The sequence below is a fragment of the Sorex araneus genome, chromosome X (genome assembly GCF_027595985.1).
Source record: "Sorex araneus isolate mSorAra2 chromosome X, mSorAra2.pri, whole genome shotgun sequence".
NCBI lineage: Eukaryota > Metazoa > Chordata > Mammalia > Eulipotyphla > Soricidae > Sorex > Sorex araneus.
Genome location: NC_073313.1, coordinates 309,063,308 through 309,083,374, shown reverse-complemented (window position 1 = coordinate 309,083,374; position 20,067 = coordinate 309,063,308). Strand labels below are relative to the sequence as shown.

Genomic DNA, 20,067 nt, shown 5'->3' with positions numbered 1-20,067 from the left:
GGTTCCCAGCCCCGAATCCCCAGGGCGCCCCGACCCTGCTACTCTGCCAGCTGGAGGAGCCCCAAGTCCACCACGAGGGGCAGCTCCGTGCAAGTCTCTCTAGTCCTGGCCGGGCCCGCACCGCAGGTTGTCAGCCCACAGACACGCCGAGCAGCGTCCCTGCCGTTGTCCCTGCCATCTCGCAGCGCGGCCCGTCACCCGGCGAGCCTCGACCTCGCGCTACGCCGGCTTTCGGGTGCAGGAGTCCCGGATCCCTGCTTAGGTTAGCGCGAGTGGGACCTTCTGCGCACGCGCGGTGCCCGCGCCCGCACCTAGCGGCTGGGGCTGGCGCGCGGTGATCTCTGCGCAGGCGCAGAACGGCGGCCGGCCGGGGAAGATTTCTCTGCGCACGCGTAATGCTCCCGCCCGTTTCCGCTTGGGGCGGGCGCGGGGGCGGGCCCAGGGGTGGGGGCGGGGCCAGGCGACTCCAGGGCAGAGCCTGGCGACTCCCGGGCGCGGGGATGAAACCCGGGGGCCTCGGTGGTGGGGGCTTGGACGCCTCGGAACCGCCTCCAGAGCCGGGCGCGGGAGCCGAAACGGGGCCTCCCGAGGTCGCTGCCTTTCGATCACGCCGCGTCTTGCACTGCCTCTACCTGGTGGGCTTCCTGGTGAGTGCTGGGGACCCGGAGGGGCGTTCCCTGTCGGAGCCCCGAGCCCAGCCCTGCGGTTCTTCGGTTCTTCGCTCTGAGCCCGGCGGCGCGGGTCTGGGCTCGGGCAGCGATGGGAACCCGAGCGCTGCTGGAGCTGCGCCCGGATCGAACCCCCACACCTGCCCGCGCTCCCCGCCGGGTGCCTGCAGCCCCCACTGCCAGGAGCAGCATCGGGCCAGCTGGGGTGGGCCGCATCTGTCCCGTCCAAGCCCTCCACGGTGGTCGCTCCGGCGGGTGGCTGTGCACTCGCGTTGCCGCCGGGCCAAATCCAACTCGGTTTAGGTGTTTGGCAAGCTGGGACCTTTCAAAGTGCAGGTGGAGATAAGGCATGCTTGTGACTTTGGACCCGCTGTTTCTGCAACGCACCTTACAGGTGTGCGTACGTGCGTGCGTGTATGTTTTAAGCATAATTGTTACTTTGATACAGTTTTTGCAGTTGCTCGGTACAAATAGGGGGGGCTGGGGGAGGTGCGAAGCATAGCGTGACTACGATCTGCTGTTGCTGCCTTGCACCATAAAGGTATGCGTTTGTGTGTATGACATGTGTGTGTACGCGCTTGCTTTTTGGTTGAATGCCGCAACGATGGTGCATTCTCCCTTGCAGAGTGGGAAACTGAATAAAGCCGAGTGCCTGACAGAGCTGGGCGACTTGTCCTTTCATTGCTTTAGTCATGGGATTCCTTTTTTTGGGGGGGTGGGGGGGTCACACCAATGCACAGGGGTTACTCCTGGCTCTGCACTCAGGAATTAGCCCTGGCGGTGCTCAGGGGACCATATGGGATGCTGGGAATCGAATCTGGGTCGGCCGCGTGCAAGGCAAACCGCCCTACCCGCTGTGCTATCGCTCCAGCCCTAGTCATGGGATGTCTGAAAACCTTTTCTATCTGGGTGATGTGGATCTCCACGCCCTGCAATCCACAGCCCCTGAGGGAGTAATTTGCCATCTTCTTTGCAAGCTAATTCTGATAGTTTCCGGGACCATTACTGTCAGAACCCTAAAATCAGCCCCCTCACCCCGCTTTTCCTGTTGAGAACTAGTCACCTTGGTCATGTACAGAATTGAGACCCAAAATTACCAGGATTTCTTCTTTGACTGACTTGTAGCCAGTTATATTGCCAGTGGGAGTGGGCCACACAGCCCTGGGGACTGGTAGAGCAACTTTCAGTTTGGCAGCTTTCGGCCTTGTGCAGGTGAGGACCGTGTGCTATCCTGAAGTCCAGAGTATCATGTATTGGACTGCAGACTCAGACCTCTGCAGAGCATGGAGGGCAGCCTGGAAGTGGTCCTCACACCCCTTTCCCGGTGTAAGAGTCTGGAGTTTCTTTTTCTTTTTTTCTTTTTTGATTCCCCCTCTCCCCCCACCACCCCAAGATGCCTAGGGCTCTGCTCTCAGTAATCACTACTGGTGGTGCTTGGGAGATCAAATGGGATGCCAGTGATCTAACCTGGGTTGGCTGGGTGCAAGGCAAATGCCCTATATCACTCTGCCCCAGAGGCTTCGGCCTGGAGCCAGGAGTTTTCTTGTTAGGAATCTTAACAAGATCCAGCAAGTTCTCTCCACATAGACAATACAACCGTAGTGACCCAGGGAGGCAGGCTTAAGGGGTCTCCACCTTCCCATTACTTTATAGACCTCATCTTTGAGGCTCAGGGCCACTCCTGCAGATTCCTGTGCCCTTTCTGTTCTCTTTAGTTCAGCGTCAGGATGCAGCTGCTTCGTCCACTTTCCAGACTGGGACTCAGAGCCAGTGAATTTAGGTGGTACTTTGCATTTGGAAAAGGAAGCAAGGTGGCAGCCACCTCCTCTGGTGGGAGATGCAGACCCCAGGCTGCTCTTCCAGCCACAAGACACTGCCTTTTCCTCTGGTTCTGCCACAGAGGATCAGGGTCTGGAAAAGCCAGGCAAGGGCTCATCTGAATTTTGGGAGGAAACCAACATGACCAAGAATCAAGAATGTGTGGGTTTCAGGGTGATGCAAGTTCACTCATCTTTCACTTATGCAGATCTGAATATTCAGATAGTCAAAGTTTCTCATGAACTTTCTATGCACTATATATATGGATGGGCAGGCGTCTGTTCTAGCAAGCCTGATATAAAGCTTTAGTAAATTGTGAAGGAGAGGGGCCGGAGCGATAGCACAGCGGGTAGGGCGTTTGCCTTGCATGCGGCCGACCCGGGTTCGATCCCCAACATCCCATATGGTCCCCCAAGCACCGCCAGGAGTAATTTCTGAGTGCAAAGCCAGGAGTAACCCCTGAGCATTGCTGGGTGTGACCCAAAAAGCAAAAAAAAAAAAATTGTGAAGGAGAATCTTAAGGTGTGTCATATCATCAGGAGAAAATGTAAGAGTTCCCAAGAGTAGTAGGGATGTTCTAAATGGAAGATGTAAATCATTAGAATATATGCTACCTTGGGTATCCTTGAAGAATCTTTGTTAGGCAACATCTAGAAAATATTATACATAATATAGATATGATTTTTCAAGTATGTAGAGATAGAAGGAGCCCTGAGACTTATGGGAGATGGTTATCCATCAGGAGAGGGACTTAACATGATTTTAAAAGCCATTTCTTTTGCCAAAATATTCTGTTTGAGCTGTCATCTATGCTTTCAGATTTTTTGTAAGACTTTTTTTTTTAATTGAATCACTGTAAGGTAGAGTCTTACAAAGCTGTTCATGATTAGGTTTCAGTCATACAGTGTTCCAACATCCATCCCTCCTCCATCAGTGTACATTTTCCAGCACCAGTGTCCCCACTTTTCCTCCCATCACCCCCTACCCCCTCCCCCAGTGGAGGCAGGCACCTTCCATAGAGGCAAGCACTTCTCTATCTGTCTCTCTATCTCTCTGTCTCTCTCTCTCTGTCCCCCCCTATCTCCTCCCCTTTCTCTGCCCTCTTTTTGGCAATGTGGTTTGTAACACAAATAGTGAAAGCTTGTAAAATAATATCCCTTTACCTGCTTTTAACACTTAGTTCTTGTCCAGTCTGATCATTTCCAGCTATTATTATCATACTGGCCCCTTCTCTATTTTACCTACCCTCCACCCCACACACACTTGCGGTTGATTCCAACCACTCACCAGTCCTCCTAGTCCCTGTTTTCCCTGGCCGTGGATGCTGGTCTACTTATTTATATCCCACAGGTGAATGCAGTCATTCTTAATCTGTCCTTCTGGTTCATTTCACTCAGCATGATATTTTTCATATCCATCCATTTACAGGCAGATTTCATGACTTAACGTTTTTCCTAACAGCTGCATTGTATTCCATTGTGTAGATGTGCCATAGTTTCTTTGTCCATCTCTCTGTTCTCTTGGCACTCAGATTGTTTCCAGATTCTAAAGCCAAATACTTTAACTGCTGTTTATAGCTGTTCAGCAATCAATGTAGCAAGTCACCTTTTGTGTGCTTCTATTTGCTGCAACCTTCTTCACAGTAATATTTCTGTGTTGCAAAAACCTCTTCAGCAATGAGTAATTGATGTGTTTTGTTGATTCTGATCTCAGCAGAAAGGTCTCAGAAATCTTTATCTTTGCTGCTTAGAGTTTCACAAGTAAAACATCTGGTTTCATTAGTTAATGTTCCCCGAAGTATCTCGTGAACCGATGTTGGGGCTGGTGTGCTGTTGTTATTTTCACCGTCAATATCACCATTCTGTTTTTCCTGCTCTCTTCTTTTAAAAAAAATAATAATATTAAAATTTTTTTGATCACCGTGAGATACAGTTACAGACTTTCATGATTGATTACATTTCATGATAGAGCACCCATCCCTCCACCAGTGCACATTTTCCACCACCATTGTTCCCAGTGTCCCTCCTGCCAACCCCCCCACCCCCTGCCTCTGTGTATTTAGTAGGTAATTTAAGAATTCATGAGAGTTCTGCTGCATGTAGTTGTGAGAAAACTTACGGCACAGATGAAAACGAATCTGGAGACTGCCATTAGGATTCCCATCAGCCCAGCACCACCTCCCACCCAATCACGGCAGCGGGCAGGGGACTAGGGGATCCGGGCTGGCTCACCCAAGCCGCCTCCGACCCATGCACCCAGCCCACTTGTCGACAGCTCAGATTTTATTTTGTTTAGAAAGGAAGACTAACCATGGTCTTTTGGGCTCACTCCTGGCTAGAAACTGAGGTGTTCATGTTGTGACATCCTTTGAGTCTTCCCTCTCCCCCTGCTCCATCTCCTTTGTTTTTTGGGTCACACCTGGGGATGCTCAGGGATTACTCCTGGCTCTGTACTCAGGAATCACTTCTGGCTGTGCCCAGGAGACCATACGGGATGCTGGACTCAGACCCCAGCCGGCCGCATGCAAGGCAAATGCCCTACCCATGTGCTATCACTCTGACCCCCCATCTTTCTCTTTTGATGAGATTTTGTTTTATCAGCTTCAGGAGATTTTATTTTTCTTAGAAAGAGTTTATATATTTATTTATTGGGGGGCGGGGCATTATGCCATACCTTTTAGTGCTTAGGGCTTACTCTTGGCTCTGTGCCCAAGGCCCATTCCTAGTGGTGCTTGGCGAGACCATATGTGCTGCCAGAGATAGAACTTGGATTTGCTATGTGCCAGGCAAGCGCCATACCCACTGCACTACCTCTCTGTCTCATATACATACATATATATATGTACATATATATGTACATATATATATATTGGTTTATATATATATATATATAGGTTTATTTAAAGATAAAGTGCTGTCTGGTTTTCTGAAAGAGGTCCTTAACAGGTGTGCTTTGAAAGTTTAAATGTTCCCATCCTAAAAAAATTTAGGATGATGTCCTTGTGTTTCCAAGCATGTGACCGGTTGTTAACATGGAAATACACTTGAGGTGGGTAGTTTTAAAGAATAATTTGAAGTGGATTCTTCAAGAATCGATTGTCAAAGGCCTTTTATAGTGAACAAGATCCTTTTAGAACAGAACTTCCTTGAAGGAAAGAGCTCACGGGAGGCTTCTATGGATAAAGATGGTCTATCATCAGTTACTGCTTTTGAGCCTATATTTCCACTGTGACCGTTCACTGATCTCAGGCTATTGACATTAGTGTTTCTCACATTTTTTATTGGGAATAACTATTTGAATAACAGATTAAATATTCTTCTCCCATTCTTACGAAAAATAACAATTTGATTATTAGCAAAGTTGGGGACAGGGGAGTCTTGTTGACCGGTAGAATTTCCTTTTCTGATAGATCCATCAGAAACTGATGCGCTTTGTCTTTGACATGATGTACAGTGTCAGCAGCTTAACAGTACAAAGCTAACAGTACCCCCCACCCCCCAAAAAATAGACCTGGACCCAAAAGAAATATTACTTAGTCTGAAAATGAAAATAGTAAAGCCTAGTTTTGACAGAGTAACTTATCAGTTATTCGCAGTTACAGATACTAGGTATATGGTTTTCTAAACATGTAACCATGGAAAGGGCCCATTGTAAAGCATATTTGGAAATTTATCTTTTTCTTATTATTATTCGCTGATGTATATAGCTAGCAAGAGAAGCTGGCAGGAAAAAGTTGTGCCCAACAGAAATTTTGTGCATGTTCTTTTTATGCATGTTAATAAGACTTATGCATGTTAATAAGACAGGAGAAGGAATATAGATTAAATAGAAAAAAACTATCTGTGTTTATTTGGTGGGGATTGGTAGGGATTGGACCAACCCCAGTGATGCTCAGAGCTTACGTTTCCCAGGGATCACTCCTGGCCTGGCAGGGCTTGGGAAAACATGGGGTACTGGGGACCAAACCAGAATCTGCTGTATATGAGGCAGGTGCTTTATCCCTTCACGCTATATCCAGCCACAATTTTGAAAATCAGTTTATAATTTTAGAATCCCTACTTCGAACAGTTCCTGGTTTCAGATTCTAATTTAAATTACTTGCTGTTTTGTCTTTGAGGATTTGTTTGGAGTGAGCATGGTTGTTCCTCTATTAAGCCTTCATCTAAGATCTCTTGGAGCAAGTCCAACGGTTGCAGGAATAGTAGGTGAGTGGTTAGTGAGTACCGCACATTTCCACCCTATTGGATTTTAATGCTCCCTAGGCTGAGTACCTGAAAACGTGTTCTTATGGCTATTATCCGAGGACAAATATAAAGAGGAATAAGAAAAATGTTCAGAATATCCTAAAGCATTACCTTGGAGCAAATGTCATCATTCCCATCTTTTCTCAGACTGTCCCTGTTCAGAAAGAATTTAGGGCTAGAGTTACCCCTGTCCTGCTAGTCACCAGATGTGTCATCAGTAGTTGCTGAGCCTCTCCAGAGAGTGGTTTGTGTTAATGGAAATACTGCTTCCAGAGAGTTCTGTGAGCATCCAGAGAAACAGTTCACAGAGATCACACCACGCAGGAAAGGGGTTGATTGGCCTGAGCCTTGACAGATAGATTACAAGTAGTTGCCACAGCTTACTATTGCTCTGTGATTCTTCTCCCCGGTGGTATAAGATCTCCAGGTGGAAGTTAAGTGCTTTGCCAGAGAGGTAAGAAATACACTCAGGATTGTATTCCTAAAGAAATGTTAAGACAGTCTCTGATCCTTCAGAAGCAGCCAACTTATGGAATTGTTTTGTGTAGGATAATACTTGGTGACTCCTGGTTTGTGTCAAAAATTTTATCTCCCTTAAAAAAGTGTACTTGGTTCACCAGTGTTAAGAATCCACAGTGTGCAGGTACTTATGGGGAGTAGGAGAGACAAGATAGGGGATATGATAAGAATTTGTAAAACTTTGTCAGTTCTTTCTGAGTTAAGGTGTCAGAGATACAAGATGAAGTTAATACAAGGACTTGAAAGAAGTTTGCTGGGATCAGTTTTCTACTCCCAAGTTCTCTCTATGCCACTCTGCTACTGGGAATACCCCTCAGTTTTGAAGGCCTTCTTTAAAAGTCGTATTATAGGACTAGAGAGATAGTTCAGCAGGTAAGGTACCTGCCTGTATGAGTCTGACCAGCATCACATAGGGTTTCCCGAACCTCACCAGGAGTGATCACTGAGCCAGAGCCAGGAGTAAGCCCTGAGGACCACTGGGTATAGCTCACTTCCCCCATCCCCCTACCAATCACATTATTTATACTTTCCTAACTAGATAAAAGAAGTGGTGCTGTTTGCTTTTAAAAAGACTATTATTTTCTCATGGTATTGAGGTCTAATGTAATTTTTACTGTGCTAATTTCTGTCATGGGTCTTGGTCAATGGTTGGCAATTACCACAAGGGTGTGGGGGCGGAGGGTAGTTAAGATAGAGCAGGGTCCTTTATGACAGCGCTAATTGGAAATGATCACTCTGAACAAGAACTGAGTGTAGAAAGTAGGTAAAGGGATATACATGATAACCTTCCAGCATCTGTATTGCAAAGCATAATGCCTAAAATGAGAGAGAGAGAGAAAGAGAAATAAGAGAGAGAGAGAGAGGGGAGAAGTAGGCAGGGGTGGGGGTAGCTTGAAGGGGTGGGAGGGAAACTGGAAACACTGGTACTGGGCAATTACACTGGTGGATGATTGGGTGTTGGAACATTGTGTGACTGAAACCCAATCAAGAATAGCTTTGTAATGCTCTATCTCATGGTGATTCAAAAAAAATATTTTTTTTATTGTTTGTCATAGTTCTTGATGATATTATTGTTTTTGTAGGCTCTTCCTATGGCATCTTACAACTCTTTTCCAGTACATTGGTGGTAAGTCCTCATCTGTAAACATCTTGAATGCAAAATCTCCGAGTGCCATTTCTGATGCAGGTACCCCAGGGCTGTGCGGTCTGTCAGAGTGAATGTGCTGGCGACTGGGGCTTGCAGCTTAGTTAGATGGAGAAGCATCTTTCCGTCCTCTTCCTAACTTGGCATCTGAGAAGATATGGGTTCAAGGAGATGAGTGAGCTTGTACGGATGGGGCCTCCACGCATTGGAATGGGACCCCACTTGTCAGTTCTGCGTGTTCTTTCCACAAGTCCCATAGGAGTGTCTCAGGAGTTGTGCATTTGGAGCTATGCGTCTCGCTAATAGTAAAGACGCCATGCGGTGAGGCATCTGGTAAATCCATGGGAGGTGGACAGAACCGGAGCAGTCATTGTCACTCGAGACCAGTCAGCCTTTAGATTCAGAACCCTCGGTGCTCTGCCCCACCCGTCCCCCTTGCACTCCACAGTGACAGCTAGGCCTGGAGTGGGCCTCAGTGGCCCCGGCCTTGGCCAGGCCAGGCCAGGCCCTGAGAGGTGCTTAGTGCTGTGAGGTTGCCAGGAGTTGCTTATTGCCTGGGGTCAGAGGCAGCAGCATTGCTGGAACCACCTGGATGCTGGGACAGTGATAATGGAGGATCTGAACTCAAGTCCATGGACTGCCAAGGTGGCTTGCCCTGGGTTCAGAAGCAGCTGAGTCTTGTGGACAGGATCTGGACTGTCAGGAAATACCTCTGATGGAGCTTGATGGAGCTGGACACTCACTACTAAAATTCTTACTCTGTGTGTGTGTGTGTGTGTGGGTGTGTGTGTGCGCGCGCGTGCGCACGCACACATGCACATGTCCATGTTTGTAATATAAAGTGATCGGTTAAACCGCAATGAATTTTCACTGTTCACATGCCTTTCTGACCTCCCAGACAATAAGGAATCAGATTTGATTTGTTTATTTAACACTGCTCCGTACCAGAGAATATAGGAACATCAGCGACAGACAGCACTGTCCTTATATGTCCTTGCCTTATATGCTGCACCTGGCACATAAGAAGCTTTTTTATGAGTGAATATTTTTGTTTGTTTTCTTTTTGGGTCACACCCAGCAATGCTGACTCTGCACTCAGGAATTACTCCTAGTGTTGCTCAGGGGACCATATGGGATGCTGGGAATCGAACCTGGGTCGGCTTCATGCGAGGCAAATGCCCTACCTGCTGTGCTAACACTCCAGCCCCGTGAGTGAATTTTTACTGTCAGTTATGACCCAACCTTTCTTTTCAGATGAATCCATTCCTTTATTATATTTGTGCTTACAAGGCACAGCTTGAATATCTTGTAGCTACCATTTAATGTGAGCTCTTCTTAGAAATCCATGAGATGAGGATATATAATTCAGTGCTTTTTAACCAATGCTTTAAGATATATTCAAATTGTTACTTTCATTTTTTAAATTATTTAAAAAAAAAAACCTTTCTACAGGAAAAGTTTTCTATGCCAATTTGGCCAATTATTTAAATGTCTGTATTTAGTTGAAATGACTAGCATTTATTCAGTACTGTTAAGCCTTGATCTGAGCACCGTATTGTATTTAAACCTCACAATAATTAGTCACAACCACTAAACCTAGTCTTTAAAGATTTCCTGGTTCTGTGCTCAGATTACTCCTAGCTGTGCTAAGGGGACCTTACAAGTGCCAGGGATCAAACCTGTCTCTTCCACGTGCAAGGCAAGCTCTTGTCTGACCTTAAAGACTCATTTTATAAGGGCCAGTGAGATAACACAGTGGGTAGGGTGCTTGCTTTACACGTGGCTGACTTGGTTTGATCCCTGACACCCCATATGGTCCCCTGAGTCACACCAAGAGTGGCCCCAGAGCACAGAGCCAAGAATAAGTCCTGAGCACCACAGGATTTGGCCTCAAAACTAAGAAACAAAGTCATTTAATGTAAGGCCCACATGACAAAGGCTAAGAAGGAAAAAGAACATCAGTGTCAGACAGCACTGTCCTTCTTTCATACAAGGGTAACTGAGGCAGAGGGAGTTTAATTACGTGCCTGTGGGCATGACAGGTGGAGTGAGTGCCAAGTTGCATGCAAACTGCTTGGAACTGCCTGGTCCAGGACCTAGAGTTATCTCAAAAAAAAAAAAAACAATAGGTTTCCTAAAGCTAGAAATGGAGAGACGGTTTATAAAACCCTGGCAGCTATCTCTTTCTGCTGGGTGGTACCTGTGTCCTTCTAAACTGGTTAATGTAAATTCCAGTCCCTTGGAGGCACCACTGCCAATGCTACCACGCCAGACGTGTGTCTTTGTGCATTAGATGACCTCTGGTTCCTTCACCCAACATGCTGGTCGAACCTTGTTTTCTCTTTTCAGTCCCATCCTGGATCCCATGGAGGAATCCAAGGTCGCATGTCTTGTGCATTGTTCTCAAAAATTGTATTTTGTGTACAACATGTATCTTTATCCCTATCAGATCTTTAAAAAAGATTATAAATATAAACAGTGTAACCAACTAAAACATCAAATAAACCTGAACAGTGACTACCCTATTAAGAGAAAAAAATTATTAACTTAATAATTGTTAATAATCCAATTGTTAACTCGGATTATCTCTGCCCAATGCTAACCCAGGAGCCAGTTACTTCTCACCCAAATCTGACGAATAAGGAATTTCTGAAATCTGTTACAATAAAAACCAGGGGAGAGAATTTAGGACTTTTGTAGAAGAATAAAAGTATTTTGAGGATTCCTTCCCCAGTAGTACATATAAGAATTTGATGTGAGTTTGTAACCTTAAGAAATTTATGGATTCTTAAAGGAAAAAGAGCAATAAAAAATGGGGAAAGGATGTGAGTCAAGTTAGCTTTGGGAAGGAAAGAGAGGCAGGCAGGTCCAGATTGTGTGGCTGTGTAGGGGTGAGGAAGGTCACAGAACCCCATTCTCCTTGGAGTAGGGCAGGGGGTTGCAGAACTGATCACCTCCGGCCAGGCTTTGAGCTCAGGGGCCAGTGGCTGTTCAAGGTGTCATGTGTCACTCAGTCCCTGCCCTTGTTCCCTCACACAGCAGATGCTTCCTGGTTCCTACACAGAAGCTCATATTCTACTCAGTGTGTAAACTGGGCCACTGTGAAGATGCTGGAGTGAAATGGGGCTTCTCAGTTCGGCTTGCGTTCACCTGTGTGCGGTGGAGCCTTTCCAAAGCCCTGTGAAGAAATACAAAGCTGAACCCCAAGACTGCTAAGTGCTGTTGATGGAGACAGTCAAAAATGGGGAAAGGACTCGAACACAGTGCTCTGTGTTGCCTGTGTGCTGCCGGCCCACGAGCAGCTCAGCCTTGGCATTGTGGGAGGGCCCTGAGTCTGGCAGGATGGAGACCAGGAGGCTGAGTTTGCCCGTGGCCCTCTCCCACCTCCACCAGACTTTCTCAGATGCTCTTGCAGTGGCTTTACGAGTTCAGTATTTCAGCCTGCAAGGGAGATTTTTGGAGAGCTAGTGTATTGTTCTGGACTAATTTTTTTTTTTTTTTTTTTTTTTTTTTTTGCTTTTTGGGTCACACCTGGCGATGCACAGGGGTTACTCCTGGCTATGCACCCAGGAATCACCCCTGGCCGTGCTCAGGGGACCATATGGGATGCTGGGATTTGAACCCGGGTCGGCCGCGCGCAAGGCAAACGCCCTACCCGCTGTGCTATCTCTCCAGCCCCTGGACTAATTTTTTCTCTTATGTAGGTTGTGGACCTCCTTACCCGCCATGGGTCACAGACTATACCCAGGGATAGAAATCACATGTGGGAGCACAGTATGAGAAGGGGAGCAGGTGGATAGCTGCTAGGACAGAGGTGCACAGGAAAGAAACCAGATGGAAAGGAGCCCTGGTCAGGAGAAGTTGAGAAATGCTGTTTATCTTCATCAAATGAGTTTATCTTCACCGCGAATGTCTTGGCGAGCTGGAGCCCCCATTTAGCTTCCCTGAGTGTTCTACTGGCACAGTAGGGCTGTATAACATGCATTCCTTGTTCCCTGTTACTCCCCCGCACTGACTTCCAATGCAGGTGTTCCCATGTGTCTCTCAGCTTCTCCTCCCCACGACCTCCACCTTCCTCTGCACCTTGCTTCAGACCCATCACCCACGGGGCAAGCTTTGCCTTTGTGGTATTTCCACACTTCCCTCCTTGCGTCAAGAAATCTTCAAAGGGAGCCCTGCCTGATAGTATGCTAAAGCTTCCCAGATGTCGGGTTTAAGACTAACAGACTGGGGCCAGAGAGACAATACAAAAGATAAGGCTTATCATGGACACAGTGAAGCTGATTTCATTCCTCGGTACCACAAATGGTCCCCCAAGCCCTATGAGGAATAAGCCCTGGGCACCCCACAGGTGTGATCCAGTCCCTCCCACAAATCTTCCCCCATAAAAATAAACAAACCAAATCAGGCTGATTAAATCTAAGGGTTGAAACCATAAAACTCCTAGAAGAAACTAGGGCAAAAGTTCTCTGACATGGGTCCATTAAAAACTTAAAGCACAAGCAAAATTTTTAAAAGTTTATAAGTGGCACTAGATGAAATTAAATGTTTCCTACAAAGTAGAAGAATCCGGGGAGAAAAGTCTGTACGTTAAATTCTGCAAATTAGCACCAAGTGAAAAAGGTAAAATTCTGTTGGCAGCCTCAGGAATAGGAGAAAATGCTTGCAAATAATAATGTCCCTGAGTGGGGTTCATGTCCATGATTTACAAGGAACTCATGCAACTCAACAGCATAAAAAGAATCTAGTTGAACTGAGTAAGGGAGCCGAATAGTGTCAGGTACGTAGAAAGGTTTTAGGCGGCATCATCATCAAGGAAACACGGATTGAGCTACAGTGGGCTACCACCACACATTTTTAAAAACTGGTATCAGGGAGATGAAGAGGTAAATGCTGTCCAGTCTTTAACTTAACACAGCTGTAAAGAAAAGGGACCCTGTGCTGTTGATGGGACCATGCATTGGAACAGCCTCTATGGACAGCAGTAAGTCAGTTTCAAACAATTTGAGATTGATTCCCCAATCTAGACACTTCTCTTCTGGGTATTCAACAAAAGGAAACGAAATTCCCATCTCGAGGAGATGGCTGCACCCCATGTTTGCAGAGACAGCCATAAAGCCCATCGAAAGTTGAGTGCAGACAGTGTGCCGTGTATATGTCTGCATGTGCATACATACCCTCATCCATCCATGTCTGAAGCACTATGGGAAAGGGGTTTCTATCCAGCCACAAAGAGAAGAAAATCCTGCTCTTTGGTCAATATAGATGGACCTTGGGTTCATTATGCTAAGTAAAGTCAGAAAAAAACAGATAGAATCTAAACCAATCAACCAAACCACTTGTAGAATAAGAAATCAACTTTGTGGTTATCAGTGTCAGGGTGGAATGTTGTTCGGGGGGAACTGGGTGCCAACTAATGCTTGTAATAGAGAGAGTACAAAGAGGTGAAGGCACTTGCCTAGCATATTGCAGACCCTGGTTCCATCCCTGACACTGTGGTTCCCCAAGCATCATGAGGTGCCAGCCCACATACTTGGGCCCCTGCCCTGAGCGGAGGCCTAGTGGGCTGAAGATGGCCAGGAGATGGCCGTGGCCCTGAGTCTGCCTCGGGTCCCTGTCCTGAAAAAAATATTTTAAAGTATATTATGTGTTACATGCCCATAGTTTATACTGAAATGTGGCTTCGGAGAGCAGATATTAGCTATCATAAGGGCAAGCCATTTTTAGATTCTGTTACTATTTTGCATCTGACATGATAAAGGATGTTGACTTCCTGCGGCATTTTGCAGTACCAGAGTCAGTCACCTCTGAGCCCCAGAAACTTTCACAGGGCAGTGTGCCCACAGCGCTTCTCAGAACAGAAAAGGGAAACAGGAGCGTGGGAAGAGTTTTATCTACATCGAGATCACAGAAATTCAAAGTGCAGCAGTGAGAAGTTATCTCAGTCTATTAACTCAGCAAAATCTCTTATAAAAGCCGTGGTCAGTGCGGGGGAACAGACACCCCGGCAAAGGACAGCAGTTTATTATAGGGGCCACCCCGGACATGCTTGGATTCTTGGGGGCTGTGGGGCTGCCAGGGGCCACGCCTGCTGGTATTGATTGCAGAGGACACATGCTGGGGATTACACTCACAGCCCCCAAACAGGATGCTATGCCTGTGCTCTTCTGTATTATATCCCTGAGCTCCCACAAAACACATTTATAGTGATATGTGTTTATAGTGATAGATGTTAAGTAGAAAAAGCAAGTTATGAATAGAATTGGACTATTTTGTTTAAAAAAAATTACGTACATTTGGGTATTATGGGAATGATTTTTTTCTGGTTTTATATTGTATTAAATATCTCAGCAGTGTATGTGGATATTGCATAGAGTTATGAGAATGTTGATGAAAATGAGACTTTATGAATTATGTCAGATCCTCCCAGCTACTTTCTTTGGAATCTGAGGCTTTCTATGGCTGGAGATAATTTATCTCCGTAACTTATCCCATGACTTATTTATGGGAACAAATATTCCCTTCCTCCTCCCCACACCACCTTCAGTACATGACATGACGGAATCGAGTGTTTAAGGCTTTCAGACCAAGTCCCCGCACAATGGACATTATGCCGCCCTGTGGTGTCAGGAAGTCACTGTCACTGTCATCCCGTTGTTCATCCATTTGCTTGAGCGGGCACCAGTAATGTCTTTCTCTTTCTCCTCAGGGCTGCTGGAGTGACATGGCCGGGCGGCGGCCGTCCCTGCTGATCTGCATTCTCTGCAGTGCCCTGGGCTACCTGACTCTCGCCGTCTCTACCAACATCTTCCTGTTCGCTCTCGCGAGAGTCCCTGTGGGTGAGTCTTTGCCTGGAGTGTCTGTGTGTGAACCGGTGTGGTACATGTCCCCAGCGGAGCCCGTCCCTGCTTCCAGGCCTGTGAGCAGAGCTAGAGGGAGCCAGCACCGGAGCACTGGCAGCTGCCGTTGGTGCTGCACTGGGGCTCTGGCAGCCTGCTCAGAAGTGACAGGCCTTGCACAGGATGGGCCCAGCGTCTTCTCATGTCTGGGCTACACTGCAGCTGGGCCCTGCACTGTGTGTGAGCACTGAGCCCTCCCTAGGTGCCTTTAGAGGTCTGAGCTTCCCATCGCCAGGTTTGCTTGCTGTGTCTGGTGGGGGGGGGGGGCACAGGGACTAGTTTTGATGGCAGACTCCTTCCCCCCCCCCCACCGCTCCCTGGACTAGGCTGCTGGCCAGACTTTGACTCACATTCCATTAGAGCTCTTAGCTTTATTAATCAATGCTACCAAGGAACCAAATAAAGAACAAATCATTTGCCCAGTTGCTCCTTTGGGATGGCCATACCATTTCTGCCACCTACACAGTTGCTCTGGAAGTCTTTTGTTTCTGTCACTCCAAGATTCACCTTGCACCTTTTTTACTCAACCTAAGGACCTGCAGGGGTGGGGACTGGAGAAAACTTAAGTGGCAGAGCCTAGGCCTGGCATGGGCCAGATGCAACTCCATCCTCACATGGCCCCATAGGCCAACGATACCAGCTGAGCAAGTGTAGCACTGATCTTAGCACCTGCGAGCTCTGCTGGTTCGGGCCAGAGGGGAGGGCATGGGGACAAAACAAAACAGTAGAATATTTTTTGAAAAAAAAGAAGCTTATTTAAAGATAAACAAACAAACACACACACAGTTAACAGACAAAGAGAGTATGCTTATGGTAAAAAGGTGAAATGCCTAAGCCATAGAGTTAGGACAGTGGATACGATGCTTGCATACAACTCACCTGGGTTTGATCCCCAAACACCCCAGATCCCCCAGGCCCCACAGGAGGAATCTCTGAGCGCAGAGGCAGGAGTAAACCCTACAGCAGTATCCTCACCTACCGTGGATTCATTACAAAATGGGCAGAGTTGGAGGGGAGCTTTGCCATGCCCGGCTCTACATGAAATGAGCCTCGCTCTGATTTGAATGTGTCCCTTTTTGCCAACAAGGAGAGCTGTACCCAGAAATCCTGTGCATGTGTGGAACTCCTGACACCATACTGTGCAATGAAAGAAGGGTGTCTGTGGGATTTGCTAGGGCTTCTGTGGCATGGGAGAGTTACGGGTTCAAGCCCTCAGTCGCCAAGATGTTTGTAAGACACCAGTGCCAGGACTGCGAAGAGTATGAAATCATCTTCTCTCTGTCTGCTGGACCAGGCCCTGGAAGGGAAGAGACAGCAGGTTTGGGATACTCAACTATCATATTTTCAAACCAGCTTTGATATTTTTCAAATCAGCATCCATTTCCAATATGACCTGACAGGAGTTGGCTTTTTGCCTGATCTTCTCGCCCAGTTAAGGAGAGGGTCCATTTACCTGATGTCAAGAGAGATTTGTTTTCCTCACAGGGAGGCTGGTTGTCAGGCAACTGTCCTTCTGGTTTGGTTGTCAGGCCAGTGTCCTTCTGGTGTGGAGAAAGTAGAGAGTAGAAGCCAGGACCAAGAGAGGGTCACTTCAGCATAGTGATGTGCACAGTGATGCCCCCTTCAAGGAGACACTGGCAACCTCATGTTCCATCCCTGCTAGGAATAATTTGGATACGCCTAGCAGCAGCGTGTACTGAGTCCCTTCCATAGACAGATCAGAGCATTGCACAGCCCTGGCTACCAGAATGCATCCGGGTAACCTGTACTGCTGCGCATTGACCTAACAGATGAGTTATGGGTGCTGCAGATCGGTACATCAGCAGTCATTGAAATGCAATCTCATTTTAAGTGCTGTCATAGCCTTAGCTGTCAGGGTCATCAATAATTGCACAGGCCTCTTCCTAGTAGAAAAATTGGGTCTGGGAGATAGTAGCGCAGGTGTTTGCCTTCCATGTACCAGCCCTAGATTTTATCTCAGGTACCTTATATGGTCCCCCCAAACCCTCCAGGATTGATCCCTGTGCACAGAGCCAGGAGTAAACCCTGAGCACCACCAGGTGTGCCCTAAAGAACCAAAAGAGAAAAGAAAGAAAAATCCCTTCTGTTTAGAAAAAACAGTGATCCTGGAGCACAGACCCAGGAGTAAGCCCTGAGCAATCCGGAATGTTGCCCCAGTCTCCCGACCCCCACCCCAAATGCTACCCCAAATCACACTCAGGTCATAGAAAGGTCTGGAGACACTGGGGACATGAGGATGGGGCAGGGCCAGCTACGGGAGCTTCAGTGGCAGACGTGGGGTGACCGGCTAGGAGGGAGGGGCTGCACCCAGGAACCCAGCCACCGTGGGCAGCCATTGGCGGGCCTCCGAGTTCCACACACGGTGGCCATCAGCAGCATCTGTAAGAGAAGAAAGTGCTAAAGCCTTGCAGCCTGGAAGCTGCTACAAGATGTGCCGCTTTGCCCCCCCGGCAGGTATCTTCAAACACACCCTCTCCATTTCACGGGCTCTCCTCTCCGACCTGGTCTCAGAGCAGGAGCGCCCCACAGTGATGGGACAGTTCAACACCGCCTCCAGCATGGGCTTCATCCTGGGCCCTGTGGTCGGTGGACACCTGACCGAATTAGACGGTGGATTCTACCTAACAGCCTTCCTCTGTTCCTCCATCTTCCTCCTCAATGCCGGTGAGTTAACATTGGGTCAGGACAAGATCGTTGTGTGTATTGAGCACATAGCTGGGCCGGGCACTCTGGCAGTGTGGAGGACATAGGAACTAGCCCTGGTGACATCTGGCCAGGCACCAGGACTGTACTGGGGGCGGGGGTGCTCAGGGACATGCAGAGCCAGGGATTGAACTCTGGGCCCGTGTACGCAAAGCTGGTGCTCTGGCCCTTGAAGCTCTCTCCCTGGCATGACTTTTTTCTTAATCTCCTGACAGTTTGTTAGAAACTGGAAGTCAGACTACGTTGTCTCGGTTGCAGGCAGATACAGATGCTTCACGTCACACTAACACATGCGTGTGTCTCAGAACTGCACCGAGGCAGCCATGTCCTCTCAGCCATCCTGCATGCAGTTCCCACCATATGAACTGCTGATGAGGACAGACAGAAAGCCATCAGCAGGAGAATACAGGCCTGAGCTGCTCTGCCCTGGTGTCTGAAACTTGGCTGCGGCCAATCTCTTACCTCTGAACGTGCCCCTGGGTATTTCAAAGAATTCTGATTAAAACAGGAAGGAATAGTCTGTCTTTGATGAACAAAAGGGAAAGGGTCAAGTTGAAGTAATAAAAATTATTATGGGATCAGAGGATTAGTTTAGCATGGAAGGCCAGTTGCATGAAGCTGACCCAGATTCTGTCCCCAACACTACGTGTGGTTCCCCAAGACCTGTCAGAACTGAATCTAGAGTGCAGAGCCAGGAATAAGCCCTGTGCACCACAGGGTGTGGGCCAAAAGCAAATAAAAGTATTAAGAGGATCTTATTGCTTACTGTATTTGGCATTTAACAGTGTCATTTAGTAAGTGTTACACGAAGTACTACACCGCTTATATGTAAAGTCTTTTATATCTGTTTTATATCTGTCACAACAAGTCTTTAAGTTTTGTTACCCCTTTTTTTTATGGGTCACACCTGGCAATGCACAGGGGTTACTCCTGGCTTTGCACTCAGGAATTACTCTTGGGGGACCATACGGGATGCTGGGGATCAAACCCAATCAGCCATGTGCAAGGCAAACGCCCTACCCACTGTCCTATAGCTCTAGCCCCTTGTTTTGGTTATGGAATTCTGGGGTGTTGGGGATGAACCCCCAGACCTCTTCCATGGGGGTCAGCCCTTACACTGAGCTGTATTTCTTGCCCTGTGTTAACCCAACTTGTGGATAAGCAAACAGTAGAGGCTGGCAGAGCAAAGTTTTAGCACTGGCATCTCAGGATCAGACTCAGACTCCAGAATCCAAGCTAGGAAGACAAACATCTCGGCCAAAAAAGACAAGAAATGTCCCTTTGTCAGCAAAGTGGCAGCTGAGGGAAGGTTCGCAAAGCTGAAGCAGTAAAGGGGCTGGGAGACAGCCCTAGCTGCGGAGGGGAAAGTGTGGCAGAGCTGAGGAGAGAGGAGAAAGCACCGGGTGTGTGTGCCCAGGGCTCAGCCAGAGCTGCCCGTCCAGTCCACTCTCTGGGCATGAATTCTATCTCGGGAGAATGAGTCCCTCTGCCTTAGGTCCTGTGGTTGGGAACACTCACTGCTGCAGGCATCCCTCGCCCAGGGCCTCTCACAGGCCACATACAATTGTGCACTGCCTTGTGGGAGGGGGTGAGGGAACGCCACACCTCTACCATGTTCTTTATACCTAGGCTGACTTTGAAGGAATCGAATCACATTCATGTACCTGCTCCTTTAAAAAAAAAAAGCGGGGGGTGGGGGAACTGGAGCTGTAGCATGCAGGTAGGGTGCCTTGCACGCAGCCTACCCAGGTTTGATTCCCAGCATCCCATATGGTCCCCTGAGCACCACTAGGAGTAATTCCTGTGTGCAGAGCCAGGAGTAACCCCTGTGCATCGCCGGGTGTTACCCAAAAAGAAAAAAAAAATCAATTTTAGTTACCATGATTACTGCTAATGATAGGATTTCCCACATGCAACTTTCTACCGTCACACACCCCACCATTGTGCTCTGCCCTCTAGTGTATCCCCCGCCTCCCCTCCAGATGTCTGGTAAGTGCAGTTCTCAGGCTCAGTTGTCTGTGGCTATTTTCTTATAGCCACAAATAGTAAGT

At 47.7% G+C, this 20,067-nt stretch overlaps 1 protein-coding gene across 2 annotated transcripts in view; it reads left to right on the top strand.

Annotated features, from left to right (window-relative positions):
• The first annotated feature begins 465 nt into the window (after nt 1–465).
• Nucleotides 466–20,067, top strand: part of MFSD9 (major facilitator superfamily domain containing 9) — a 30,059-nt gene continuing 10,457 nt past the window's right edge. The window contains exons 1-5 of one of the 2 annotated variants that reach the window (XM_004617936.2): nt 466–647; nt 6,604–6,691; nt 8,332–8,375; nt 15,103–15,232; nt 17,768–17,977. In XM_004617936.2, coding sequence (XP_004617993.2) covers nt 501–647; nt 6,604–6,691; nt 8,332–8,375; nt 15,103–15,232; nt 17,768–17,977 — 619 coding nt within the window. In that variant the 5' untranslated portion in view covers nt 466–500. The remainder of the gene's footprint in view (nt 648–6,603; nt 6,692–8,331; nt 8,376–15,102; nt 15,233–17,767; nt 17,978–20,067) is intronic. The other variant, XM_055120618.1, reaches the window with a different exon arrangement.